Source organism: Nyctereutes procyonoides, unplaced genomic scaffold (genome assembly GCF_905146905.1).
Source record: "Nyctereutes procyonoides isolate TBG_1078 unplaced genomic scaffold, NYPRO_anot_genome, whole genome shotgun sequence".
In the NCBI taxonomy this organism is placed as follows: Eukaryota; Metazoa; Chordata; class Mammalia; order Carnivora; family Canidae; genus Nyctereutes; species Nyctereutes procyonoides.
In genome coordinates this window covers 21,896,498-21,910,124 of record NW_026575035.1, presented here as the reverse complement: position 1 = coordinate 21,910,124, position 13,627 = coordinate 21,896,498, and the positions used below count along the sequence as shown (strand labels likewise).

The following is a 13,627-nucleotide window of genomic DNA, read 5'->3' as shown; positions in this document are numbered from 1 at the left end:
GATGCCCCTACATACAAAAACTTTTTGATGTCTCTTTCTATTCCAGACTTGGAGAATGGTGGAAAGCTAAATCTCTTTCAACAAAGAGAGAAGGGTTCATCCCCAGCAACTATGTAGCCAAAGTGAACACCTTGGAAACAGAAGAGTGAGTCCTTACAGTTGCCATCTTTGATGGTTTTGTTTGCTGCACTGGCTTTCTTTTGCATTCCTTATCTTTTTCCTTCCCTGGAGCATAACATCCATGAAATGTGAAAATGTCTTCTCAGGTGGTTTTTCAAGGATATAACCAGGAAAGATGCAGAAAGGCAGCTTCTGGCGCCAGGGAACAGTGCTGGAGCTTTTCTTATCAGAGAAAGCGAAACATTAAAAGGTAGGAAGTGGTTTAAGTCCTCTTATAAATCACTACTTAGGAAATCATTCTAGGAAACTTAGTCTAGATTTCTTATTAAAAAAAAAAAAAAAAAAAAGAGGACGCCTGGGTGACTCAGTGGTTAAGTGTCTGCTTTTGGCTCAGGGCATGATCCCGGGGTCATGGGATGGAGTCCGCATGGGGCTGCTTCTCCCTCTGCCTGTGTGCCTGCCTCTCTCTCTGTGTCTCTCATGAATAGATAAATAAAATCTTTTTTTTTTAGATAAATAAAATCTTAAAAAAGAGAGAGAGAGATGTGCTGGTAGTGAAAGTGTTGTAGTTTGATAACAATCAACTCAAATGATTAGTTTTGCTACTAAAAGTGACATAGAAAGCAGACCTAATTACGGCCATTTCCTACCATGCTTTATGTTTGCTGAGCCTCCTACACTATGATTAAGAGTAAATCTTGAAATTTTTAAGAGGAAGAAAATCAAAATAACTTTCCAATTCAGCAAAATAATAATAATAATAAATCTAGCCTGAAGAAGGAATGTGACATGTTGGTAAGCTTCAGAGCAACAACATGGTAGCTTCATTTGTCAGGTAGACTTTTTATAGGACTTAAAATTATGCAGTACATGCATACTTGATTTACATTTTGCATGTTTTATGGCCAAAAATGTGGACTATGGTGTTGGGTAAAGCAGATCTTACTTGCAAAATACAAGCATAATCTTTACTTGTGTTTTTTCCCCCCACAGGAAGCTACTCTCTTTCTGTCAGAGATTATGACCCTGTGCATGGTGATGTTATTAAGCACTACAAAATTAGAAGTCTGGACAATGGGGGTTATTACATCTCTCCACGAATCACTTTTCCTTGTATCAGCGACATGATTAAACATTACCAAAGTAAGTGAAAATTGAAGGTTGGCCAAGACAAAACAGATTTTTTGTGAACCGGAGGGGGGTCAAGCACTTTTTTAGATTAAAATTCTTCTACCTCGTACTTCTTTTGGATGAAGTTGGAGGATCATATTCTGAAATTGATTCTAAGTTAATCTATAATTAACTATGCATCTACAGTCAGATTTGATCTTAGTGAATAATTATCCCAGCTCTTCCCACCTCATCCATGCTGTTTGACAGTTAATGTTCTAACACTGTGAAGTGGAAGATGAATATTCTTTTCACGTAGTGCATATTTTTATAACACATCTTTAAATATTTGGCATCAGAATGCAGATTTGCAGCTCTGTGTCTTTGTATATATATGTGTATATGTGTGTAAAAGTAATCTATAGTCTGGGTAAAAGAAGACAGGAATAACAAGAAGAAAATATTTACAAGTGGCAATTCAATGGTCCTCTGTCTCCAGTGCCACGGGTTTCAGCCCTGCGAAGCCAAACCCATGGGTAGTCTTTATGTTCATTCCCTGTGGGGTTAAAGTCAATTGTAGGGGGCAGCTGCAGGAACTGTTTACTTCTGCTCCTCACTCCGAGGGGATACACATGGTAGGTTTGCAAATGGTACTAATGGATACAATCAAGTGTGTTTTAATCACGTATTGTCTTTCCAGTAAGAATTTTCAAAATTACAATTAGACAACAGGTACCCTCATAGGATTTTAGGTTCTAGGTTACGTCCAGCTGGAAATGATCACACTAGGAGTCGAAATTTCTTCATAGATTCTAGTAAAATACAAAGTAGGACATTTCTTAACCTTTTTTTTTCTCTTTCAAATTAGAGCAGTCAGATGGCTTGTGCAGAAGATTGGAGAAGGCATGTATTAGCCCCAAACCACAAAAGCCATGGGACAAAGATGCCTGGGAAATCCCACGGGAATCCATCAAGTTGGTGAAAAGGCTTGGTGCCGGGCAGTTCGGGGAAGTCTGGATGGGTGAGTGCGTGGCTCTGGATGAGGCGACCAGAGAGTTAAGGGCTCAAGCCAATTTCTGTCCATTTTCTCAGCCAAACGTTAAGCCATGTCAGAAGCATCACTTCTTTTGTTTTGCTCTGCCCACCTGGCACGAAAAACTGGCCTGCAAAAATGGTTTCATTGGCCTTTCTTCATTGTAATTCTCTTTCTTCTTTTTAAACATTTTTAAACAATTTTTTTAATGTTTAGTTGAATTATAGTTGACATATAATGTTATATTCATTTCAGGTGTTCAACGTAGTGATTGGACAATTCTATATGCTGTGCTCTGCTCACCATGGGCAATGTAGTCACCATCTATCACCATACAACATTATTACAATACTATTGACTATCTCTTCTATGCTGTATTTTTCATCCCCGTGACTTATTTATACTATAACTGGATGTTTGCACCTCTTCATCCTCTTTACCTATTTCATTTCTCCTCCCCGTAGTGACTCTCTTTCAAAATAAAAAGTGGGTTTTTCTCCTGATTGTTTTGTCTACTTGTTCATGATTCTCTCATCACCAGATTCTCATCACCATATTTTAAGTGCAGGAAATTTGCCTCCCTCTCAGGGAAAATTATATTCGGGTGAGGATTGTCCTTACCAGTGGGTATAGTAAGAAGCATCATATTTATTGCAATTTCTCACCAAGAAAGTTTCTAAAGATGCTCCAAGTGCCACCATTGATGAATCATTCCTTACTGTTAAGTCCTGCCTTCTCAGGCTGACAAGAGGTACAATGAAATTAGAGCAGTGACTTCTCCAGGGGCTTTTCCCCCATCTGTCTTTTCTAAAGTTTTTACAGTGAATGTGATTTTTTTTCTTTTGTGATAGAATTTTAAAAGCCTTTTTTTTAAAAAACCCGTGTTCTCTTTGAGGATACAGTTGCTTTTGTTAAGGATGATATGTGAGGTCATACACATCTTATTGGGTCACTTTCTGTGGTAGCTTTGTGTGACTGACAGCAACTATATTTTCTAGAGAGACGAAGGAGTAGCAGCTTTTAATAACATGCAGTCCCAGCCGAGCAGAAACTAGACTCTGAGGCTGCTGCAGTCACATAGGCATTTCACTTGCCCATCCAGGGGTCTGTGAGGGAGAGGTTTCTCCTTTAAAATCCTGCCCTCTGGGATCAGAGTACTGCCAATTTTCTCCAGTTACTGTTGCTTTAGTTGAAGCATCTTTTAAATACATCAGATACTGACACAGTATGCTGTGAACATATCATGGAATTCAGGTAAATTATAATTACACAACCTGACTATCTTCATTTTGGTTGGCATATTCCAGAACCAGTCGGTAGTGCCTACGAGACATGCCATCTCCATCCCAGTCAGCAGATTCGTGGGTGTGAGTGTGTGCTCCAGATGCGGCCTCTGCTTGTTCACACTCTGTGGCCCAGGTCATAATATCAAACTCCCCCTTTATCTATCTGCCTTTCCCCCTGTTTTTTGAGGTAAAATTTATGTAACATAAAATCAGTCATTTCAAAGTAAACGATTCTGTGACATTTACTACATTCACATTGTTGCACAACTACCACCTTCACCTAGTTCCAAAATATGTTTATCACCCCAAAAGGAAGCACTGTCCCCATGAAGCAGTCATTCCCCATTTCCCTTTTCCTCTAGACCCTGGCATTCTTCTTTCTGTGTCAGTGAACTTGACTAGTCTAGGTACCTCATGTAAGTAGAATCATCCAGTATTTGCCCTTCTGTGACAGGCTTCTGTCACTTAACGATGTCCTCAAGGCTCATCCATGTTGTAGCATATGTCAGAATTTCATCCTTTTCTATGGCTGAATAGTGTTCTACTGTATGGATATACCATAATTTGTCCATTTATCTGTCGTTGGATATTTGGACTGTTTCCGCCTTTTGGCTATTGTGACTAATGCTGCTTTGAACATTCATGTACGATTGTGTGGACAAATGGTTTCATTTCTCTTGGGTATATATGTTCTTTTAGGAGTGAAATTGCTGAGTCATATGGTAATTCTATTACTAACTTTTTGAGGAATCATCAAGCTGTTTTCTGCTCATTTTTTAAAAAGCCACCTTCTTTATTCTTCTGAGGTATTTGTATTTATTTCTTTATGTTTTTTGGAAACCCACAGAATATGGGCAGGAATTGTATAATAAACATTGCAAACCCTCACCTGGGTTCACCAATTAGTGATTTGCTATATTTGCTTTATCTCTTTTATACATACACACACATACATATTTAATTTTTCTTGTTCTTGTTGAATCACTTGAGAGTGAGTTGCAGATGTGATGACTTTTCACCCCTAAATACTGAAATATGTGTCTCTTAAGAGCAGGGCCATTATCTTACACGATGCATTGGCCATGTTTAGGAGCTCTAACATCAATACATACTATTATCTAATACAGGGTCCAGAATTTCTCTAGTTGTCCCAGTAATGCCCTTGAGCTCCCTGGGATCAGGTATTTTCATTTAGTTGACATGTCTTCTGTATCCTCTATTCTGGAACAGCCCCTCAGCCTTTTTCATCCTTTATGACACTGACGTTTTATAGAACATGGGTCGGTTGTTTTGTGGAATGTTCCTCATTTGGATTTTTCCATGATTTGGCTCAGGTGATGCCTTTGTATGTGAATAGTATCTAAGTAGTAAGTGATGCTGCATCTTCAGGGCACACTCCCCCAAATGTGTCTTCTCCAACCCTACTGACTCACTGAGGGAACCAGGTACCTGCCTTCTCCTTCTGGCCATCTGAGTGCTCTTTCCTCCCTGTATCTACTGCGACTTTGAGTGGGGAGGAGACGATGAAGTAGAAGGACAAGAGGAGGAGAAGAAGGAAAATCCAAGCTATACAGTGACCACTGGCCCCCTTCTAGGCACATATTCATCCATTATCTCTCATACTCAAGGCAGTAACCCTGTGAGCTAGGAATTATTGTCATTATTTGATAAACAAAGACACTAGACTCAGATGAACCACTTGCCCAAAGTCATTCAAGGCAGTGAAGAAGCCAGCTGCTCTGGCATCCTGAGACCTGGGCTTGCTTGCTAATAAGCTATTTACAAGTTAATTTGACCTCATCAGTTTCCTCATCAGTAAAATGTGAAACAACTATCTCCTCAGCTGCTGATATGAGAATGAGATTATATACCTTGATGTGTTTCCTATAGAATATGGTTCTGTGCACTCTGATTTTATTATCTTTATTTTACTGTATTTGACCATAGTCACTGGAAGCTACATTTCAGTGGATTTCCCCCAATTTCAATCATGAGTTCAAACTATAAATAATCCAGTTAAACCTGCCTATGAATATTTGCCAATAGAGGAATTGCATACTTGTCCTGAAGAGAAAGGTAGAGGGAGCTTAACTGGGGTCTAGTCATCTGCTCTAAAACAGTGACCCTGCATATGAAATGATGATTTGGAGTTTTGTTCAAACTTCCTCATGTTCAGCTTCGAGGCCAGGATAAAGGCATCAAACTACATGCTATTTGCACTGGAGAGATAAGAGATAAGATCTGCTAGTCTGGGAAGTTATTGCTTTGAGGAGAAGAGATTATGCTAGTCCTCTCATGTCTTGAGAATTACTAGCAAGTAGAATGGTAACCTCTTTGCCAGCTTTGACTTGTTGATGCTCGCAGGTGACATATGCCAGCCCGACTATGCCAAAGAAACTGACAAAGGGGTGAAGCTAGCGTAACAACAGGGGGTACACCCTAACTTCTGTCCTGAGTGCTGAAATTGTCACCTGCAGCTTGAGCACATTGGTCCTTCTGAGGTTAGGAAAACCTCTGCTTCCAAATGCAGATATACGAGATCCTCTTGCCCATTGCTCACCCTTTCCTGTTCATGAGCTTCCGCTGTCCACATGCTAAATGTTCACACTGATGTTAGAGAACATTTTTTTTAGCATGTGCCTAGCTGGTAGGAGAAACAGATTGAGAAGACAGGAGAAATGAGGCACTGGGAAATATGTAACTGTCTATCCTGAGTGTTACTTGGATTTAAACTGAAAGAGGGGGGATCCCTGGGAGGTGCAGCGGTTTGGCGCCTGCCTTTGGCCCAGGGCGCGATCCTGGAGACCCGGGATCGAATCCCACGTCGGGCTCCCGGTGCATGGAGCCTGCTTCTCCCTCTGCCTGTGTCTCTGCCTCTCTCTCTCTCTCTCTCTCTCTCTCTCTCTCTCTTTCTCTCTCTGTGACTATCATAAAATAAAAAAATAATAAATTAAAAAAATAAACTGAAAGAGGGTAAAAATCTTGTGGAAATTCATTTGAATTTATTTTGCTAATCATTTTGTAAGTGTGGTAAAATGCATTGACATGAAATTTACCATCTTAGCCATTTTTAAGTGTGTCATGGACATTCCCATCATACAATCAGTTTCCAAAGCTCTTTTTATCTTGCAAAACTGGCTTCTATACTCTTTAACCAACAATTCCCCTTTCCCCCCTCTTCCCAACCCCTGTCAACTGCCATTCTACTTTCTGTCTCTATAAATATGACCAGCCTAGATAGCTCAAATAAGCAGAATCATAAAGTATGTACATTTTTTGTGACCTGCTTATTTCATTTAGCATGTCCTCCGGGCTCACCCATGTTGTAGCATGTGACAGAATTTCTTTCCACTGTAAAGCTAATATTCTATTATGTGTATATATCATCATTTGCTAATCCATTCATCCTCCTCTGAAAGACGCTTGGGTTGAGTCCACCTTTTGGCTGTTGTGAGTAATGCTGCTATGTACATGGATGCACAAATGCACAAATTTCTCTTTGAGACCTTGCTTCTAATTCTTTGGGGTACATACACAGAAGTGGGATTGCTAACAGAGGCAAATTCTATATTTAATTTTTTTGAGGAACTGCTATACTGTTTTCCATAGAAACAAAGTACTGACACATGCTTCAATGTGGATAACTCTTATGTTGAATGACAGAAGCCAGACAGGCACAGAGGACCACATATTATGTGATTCCATTTATATGAAATGTTGTGCCAGGCAAATCTATAAAGACAAAGTAGATGAGTGGTTGCCTCAGGTGGAAGTTTGGAAAGATGGGGATATGACTATTAATGGATATGATGGAAATATTTCAATAATTGTGCTGATGGGCTCACAATTCTGAATATATAAAAGCCAATGAATTGTATACTTTAAACAGGCAAATGGCATGGTATATGAATTGTATTTCAACAAAGAGGTCTCATGTAACCTTTACCCAATTATATTATTGCTGGGATATTGACATTGATGGTTGTTTTTTAATCATGCTTCTCTCTTTCTAGTCTTGAATTAAAGAAAGGAAGGAAGAGGAGGTAGGAATGGGGTGGGGAAGGAAAGAAGAAGAAAGAAAGGAAAAAAGAAAGAGAAAAGAACAAAATAGAAACTTCGACCTGGGATCCTTTGCAGTTATGATTCTGTCAGGAAGCTCTGCCTTGGCTATTGAAATCACATCATTATGTTGAGTGCAAATGACAGAGAAATACTGGGAATAAAACCAAAAGAATAATGATTGATGACATTATTTTCTGCAGCAGAGGTCAAAGAATGCCCCTCTTCTAGGTGTGTCTGTGTGTCTCATTCCAGCTGTCTGAGTGCTGGTATAAGAGCAAGCTCTGCAATTTAGGGCTATCTGAATTTCGTTTTTTATTTCTCTTTTTACTTAGTATCTTATTGCTCAAGAGATGAGCAGTCTAGTTTTTCTCATTGATAGAAAAATAAGAAATTAAAAATTATTTCACTGTTAAATTAACCAACTAAATTCTTATTTTTGTGAAGCTGGAGGAATGGTTCATAGACTACTAGTCACATTTCATGGGCTGGACTTTTTTGGTCTGAAAAGCAGTGAACAAATACTAGGAAGTGACCTGTTCTAGGGGAGGAGAGGTGGGGATAAAAGAAAAGAGTTTCTCCCTCAAGCTGTTTCCTCTCGTTCATGTGATCCTCTTGACATCTGGCTTGGTGACACGTTTTTTTCCACTGTGGATTATTGGATTCAGAGGGAACTGACTGGTCAGTGAAGCCAAAGGTGATGTTTTGTGTTACCACTTGGTCCACGAAGAGACTTTGTAGAAGAAAGGGAACTTGTTTTGAATTCAGTTTTGCTGGATAAATTTTCATTTGAGCCAACCACCTTGAAATTCATCACCAAGCAACTTCCAAAATCAACTGCATGCATCCTTTTTTTTAAAACCAGATTTCTATTTTGTGATACTTAGGGGCTTTTTAGCAAATTAGTTACACCTGAAAATGGAGCTCTCTCAAATTGTCACCACCAACTTTTTTCCTTTTTTTTTTTTAAAGCTTTTATTTATTCATGAGAGACTCTGAGAGAGGCAGAGACATAGGCAGAGGGAAAGGCAGGCTTCCCATGAGGAGCCTGATGCAGCACTCGATCCCGGGACTCCGGAATCACGCCCTGAGCAGAAGGCAGATGCTCAACCACTGAGCCACCCAGATGAGCCCACCACCAACTTTTTTTAACTGTGCCAAAGTGGCATTATTCACTTTCAGATGATTTTTTTTTCGAAATCATTTGCATCTGTGATGCCAACCTGAGTCTCCATGACTATATTAATTGAACCTACACCCTACTGGAGAATATCTTGAGAAAATACGATTTCAGTCTTCACACCAAATAAACATCATGCCTTTACTATAAGTTGGAAACCTGCCCTGTTGTTTAAATACCCAGCCCCAAGACACCAGTAAGTGGGAAATGCTGCCATTCTTGAGCTGTGCTCAACACAGCTGTTTTATTCACTGTTCATCTGAAACTCTTTATCAGCATTTTTAATATCTTTAGCAGCTGGGCTATTTCCTGATAACTTTTCCCCTACCCTTGGAAAGCATTTTTTTCTTCATCCTTTACCCATAATTTTATATGATATAAAGTCTCAGTGAGATTCATTGTTCAATGACAGAGAACAGTTTTGTTTATTTCATTTTTATTACTGTGTAATATAACAAACAGATGAAAGTATGTACAACACAAATATCCAATATCACAAATAATTACAAAATGAAAACTGCTGTGGTAGATCCTGACCGTGGTAGGTACTGACTGAGGTCACATGTTGGAAACTTGCCAGCACCCAGAAGACCCCACTTCCCAACCCTAACCTCTCCGTCTCCAAAAGATCATCCCCCAAAGGCAGCTGCCATTCTGACTTTTGTGATAATTTCCTTTTCTTTACACTTCTGTTACTTCTGTATATGGGAGTGTGCATCCTCAAACAATACAGTTTAGTTTTGCCTGTTTTTAAGCCTTATATAAATGAATCATACCAAATGTACTCTTCTGTTCAGCATTATAGTTGTGAGATTCGTCCATGGTTTTGAGTGTAGCTACAGTTCATTTACCTTCATTGCTGTATTGTATCGTGTTATATTTGTACTCAAGGTGTACACTGGTTTATCCATTTATTTCACTATTTGTTGATGAAACTGGACCTGTTCCTAGTTTTAAGCCACTATGGACAATTATGCTAGGAACATTTTTGTACTGGTGCAAAGAAGGGTACATGCATTTCTCTAAGGTGGCCAGGAGTCCATTTGCTGGGTCATGGGAGTATGCATCTTCAACTTTCCTAAATACTGCCAACTCTGTTTGCAAAGTGCTTGTCCTAGCAAAATGTACAAGAGTTCTCAGTATGCCATTTCCTGATCAACAGAATTATATCTGGAAAGAGGTGGGCCGCAGCCCGTGTGTGTGTGTGTGTGTGTGTGTGTAGTGTGTGTGTGGTCATTCAAGGTGATTGCACTTGAAAGAAGGCTACTCTGTCAACATCCTTCATGGACTGCTGGGAATACTGGTAAAGATAGAACCTTCACAGCTGAATTTCACTGATGCTCAGAAAAGAGCACAGAAGGCCTTGGAAAGCTGCCCTAGTTTCCCTACCAGGGTCATGGGCTCACCAGCACTCACATTTTCAGGCTTTGTGATTTTTGTTGAGCTGGGTGGTGATTTCTTCCTATGGCTTTATTTGCATTTCTCTCAATAAGATTGAATTCTTTTTACATGTTCATCAGCTATTTGGAGTTCTTTTATTTATTTTTTAATTTAAATTCAATTAATTAACATACAGTGTATTATTAGTTTCAGAAGTTGAGTTCAGTGATTCATCAGTCTTATGTAATGCCCAGTGCCCATTATATCACGTGTCCTCCTTAACATCCATCACCCAGTGGACTTCTTCTGTTTGAAATGCCCATTTAAACCTTTGTCTATTTTCTATTTTTCTTATTGATTTATAGGAATTCTTTATATATTCTGGACACTAGTCCTTTGTCCCTTTGTCAGTTACATGTGTCAAAGAGAGTGTATTTTCTTGCTTTTTTGCTACTGATGTAGTCATGTAACTGAGGATCTATGTATAAACCTTTTTTTTGCATTTTATATATATATTTTGTATTTATTATTGAAGTACAATTGACACACAATGTTATATTACTTTCAGATGTACAAAATAGTGATTTGACAATTCTATACATTACTCACTGCTCACCAAGGTAAGTGTAGTTACCATCTGTCACCACATAACAGAATTGCAATATTATTGACTATATTCCCTATGCTGTATTTTTCATCTCCATGACTTATTTTATAACAAGTGGTTTATTACCTCTTTATTCCCTAACACCTATTTTGCCTATCCCCATACCCCCCTCCCTTCTGGTAACCACCAGTTGTTCTCTGTTGAGTCTGGTTTTGTTTTTTTATTTGTTTTTGTTTTTGTTTTTGTTTTAGATTCCACATGTAAGTGAAATCATATGGTATTTGTTTTTCTCTGACATATTTCACTTAGCATAATGCCCTCTAAGTCCATTTATGCTGTTGCCAATGGCAAGATATCATCTTTTTTATGGATTAATAAATTCCGTTCTGTGTGTGTGTGTGTGTGTGTGTGTGTACCAGTTCTTTATCCATTCATCTACTGATAGACACTTAGATTGCTTCCATATCTTGGCTCTTGCAAATAACGCTGCAATGAACATAGGGGTGCATATATCATTTGGAATTAGAGTTTTCATTTTCTCTGGGTAAATACCCAAAAGTGGAATTACTGGATCATATGATATTTCTATTGTTAATTTTTTGAGGAACCTCCATACTGTTTTCTACAGTGGCTACACACATTTACATCCTTACCAACAGTGCAGAAGGGTTTCTTTTTCTCCACATCCTCACCAACACTTACTATTTCTTGTCTTTGATATTAGCCATTCTGACAGGTGTGGGGTGAGATCTCATTGTGGTTTTGATTTGCATTTCTCTAATAATTAGTGATGTTGAGTACCTTTTCATATGTCTGTTAGCCATCTGTAAGTCTTCTTTGGAAAATTGTCTGTTCAGGTCCCCTATCCATTTTTAATCAGATCATTTTGTTTTTCTGGTGTTGAGTTACATAATCTCCTTATATATATTTGGATATTAACCTCTTATTGGATGTATCATTTGCACATATTTTCTTCCATTTGGTAGGTTGTCTTTTCATTTTGTTAATGGTTTCCTTTGCTATGCAATAGCATTTTGGTGTAGTCCTAGTAGATTGATTTTGCTTTTGTTTTCCTTGCCTGAGGAAACATATTTATAAATATGTTGCAAAGGCTGATTTTCAAGAATTTACTGCCTATTTTTTCTTTTAGTAGTTTTACAGTTTTAGGTCTTATATTTAAATCTTAAATCCATTTTGAGTTTATTTTTGTGTATTGTAAAAGAAAGTCGCCCGGTTTCATTGTTTTGTATGTAGTTGTCCAATTTTCTTTTCTTTTTTTTTTTTAGTTGTCCAATTTTCTTAATGCTACTTATTGTAAAAACTATCTTTCCCCATTGTATATTCTTGCCTTGTTTGTCACAGATTAGTTGACCATACAAGAATGAGTTTATTTCTGGGCTCTATTCTATTCTATTGATGTGTCTATTTTTGTGCCAGTACCATACTGTTTTTATTACTGTAACTTTGTGCTGTATCTTGAAACCTGGTATTGTGATGCCTCCAGCTTTCTTTCTTTCCTGTTCTTTCTCAAGATAGCTTTGATTCTTCAGGGTTTTTTTGTGATTCCATACAAATTTTCAGATTATTTGTTCTAGTTCTGTAAAAAATACTATTGGCATTTTGATTGAGATTACATTGATTCTATGAATTGCTTTGCAAAGTAAGGTCATTTTAACAATATTAATTCTTCTAATCCATGAGCATGGTATATCTTTCCAATAGTTTGCATCATCTTCAGTTTCTTTTTTCAGTGTTTTATAGTTTTCAAAGTACAGGTCTTTTACCTCTTTGGTTAAACTTATTTCTGGATATTTTATTATTTTTTGGTACAATTATAAGTGGGATTGTTTTCTTAATTTCTCTTTCTGCTATTTCATTTTAGTGTATCGAGATACAACAGATTTCTATATATTAACTTTGTATCCTGTGACTTTACTGAATTCACTTATTAGATATATTCCTGTAACTGAATACTTTGTGTAAACCTTTAAACAAATTGATAATGAATCTTTGCTTTAATTTTTAAAAATTTTTAATTTTTTTATCATGATAAGTATACTCACCTATTTCACCCATTTCCTCATCCCCCTCCTCTCTGCTAACCATCAGTTTGTTCTCTATAGTTAAGAATCTATTTCTTAGTTTCTCTCTCTCTTTTTTTCCTTTGCTTGTTTGTTTTGTTTCTTAAATTCCACATACGAATGAAATCATATGGAATTTATCTTTCTCTGACTTATTAAGCTTAGCATTATACTCCCAAGCTCCATCCATGCTGTTGCAAATGGCAAGATTTCGTTCTTTTTATGACTGAATAGTATTCCATTGTGTATATATATCATGTCTTCTTTATCCATTAATCTATTGGATGGAAACTTGCGGCTTCTGTGGGGGGGGTGGGGGGGGGGGGGGGGGGGTGGGGGGGGGGGGGGGGTGGTGGGGGGGTGGGGTGGGGGGGGGGGGGTGGGGGGGTTGGGGGGGGGGGGTGGGGGTTAGTTGTAATAATGCTCTGTTAAAACATAGATGCATGTATGGAGGGATTGAGGTGTTGGGTGGAATGAAAGTGATAGGAAGGTGAATAGAATCTTGATTTGAGTGGGGGTGTACAAGTTATTGGGACAAAAGTTTGGAGTATAATGTTAATAAAAACAAAATAAATATGGTGGAGAATAAGAAGAATATAGTGGGTTAGTAAGTTGAGTTTGACACTATATGTAGGATAGGAGGGGGGTGTTTAAATTGATGTTGGATTGATGTTTAGAGGTGGATGTGTAGGTTTGTGGAGGGTAGAGTATTTGTGATTTGGTGATTTATTATGGGTGTTTTGATGGGTTGTTTGGGGGTAGAATGTGGGG

At 38.2% G+C, this 13,627-nt stretch overlaps 1 protein-coding gene across 5 annotated transcripts in view; it reads left to right on the top strand.

Annotated features, from left to right (window-relative positions):
* The window catches only part of LYN (LYN proto-oncogene, Src family tyrosine kinase), a 115,861-nt gene that overhangs the window by 61,217 nt on the left and 41,017 nt on the right, over positions 1–13,627 (top strand). For all 5 annotated transcript variants that reach the window (XM_055318383.1, XM_055318380.1, XM_055318382.1 and 2 more), the window contains exons 5-8: positions 47–145; positions 267–370; positions 1,114–1,263; positions 2,099–2,251. In XM_055318383.1, the coding sequence (XP_055174358.1) occupies positions 47–145; positions 267–370; positions 1,114–1,263; positions 2,099–2,251 (506 nt within the window). The remainder of the gene's footprint in view (positions 1–46; positions 146–266; positions 371–1,113; positions 1,264–2,098; positions 2,252–13,627) is intronic.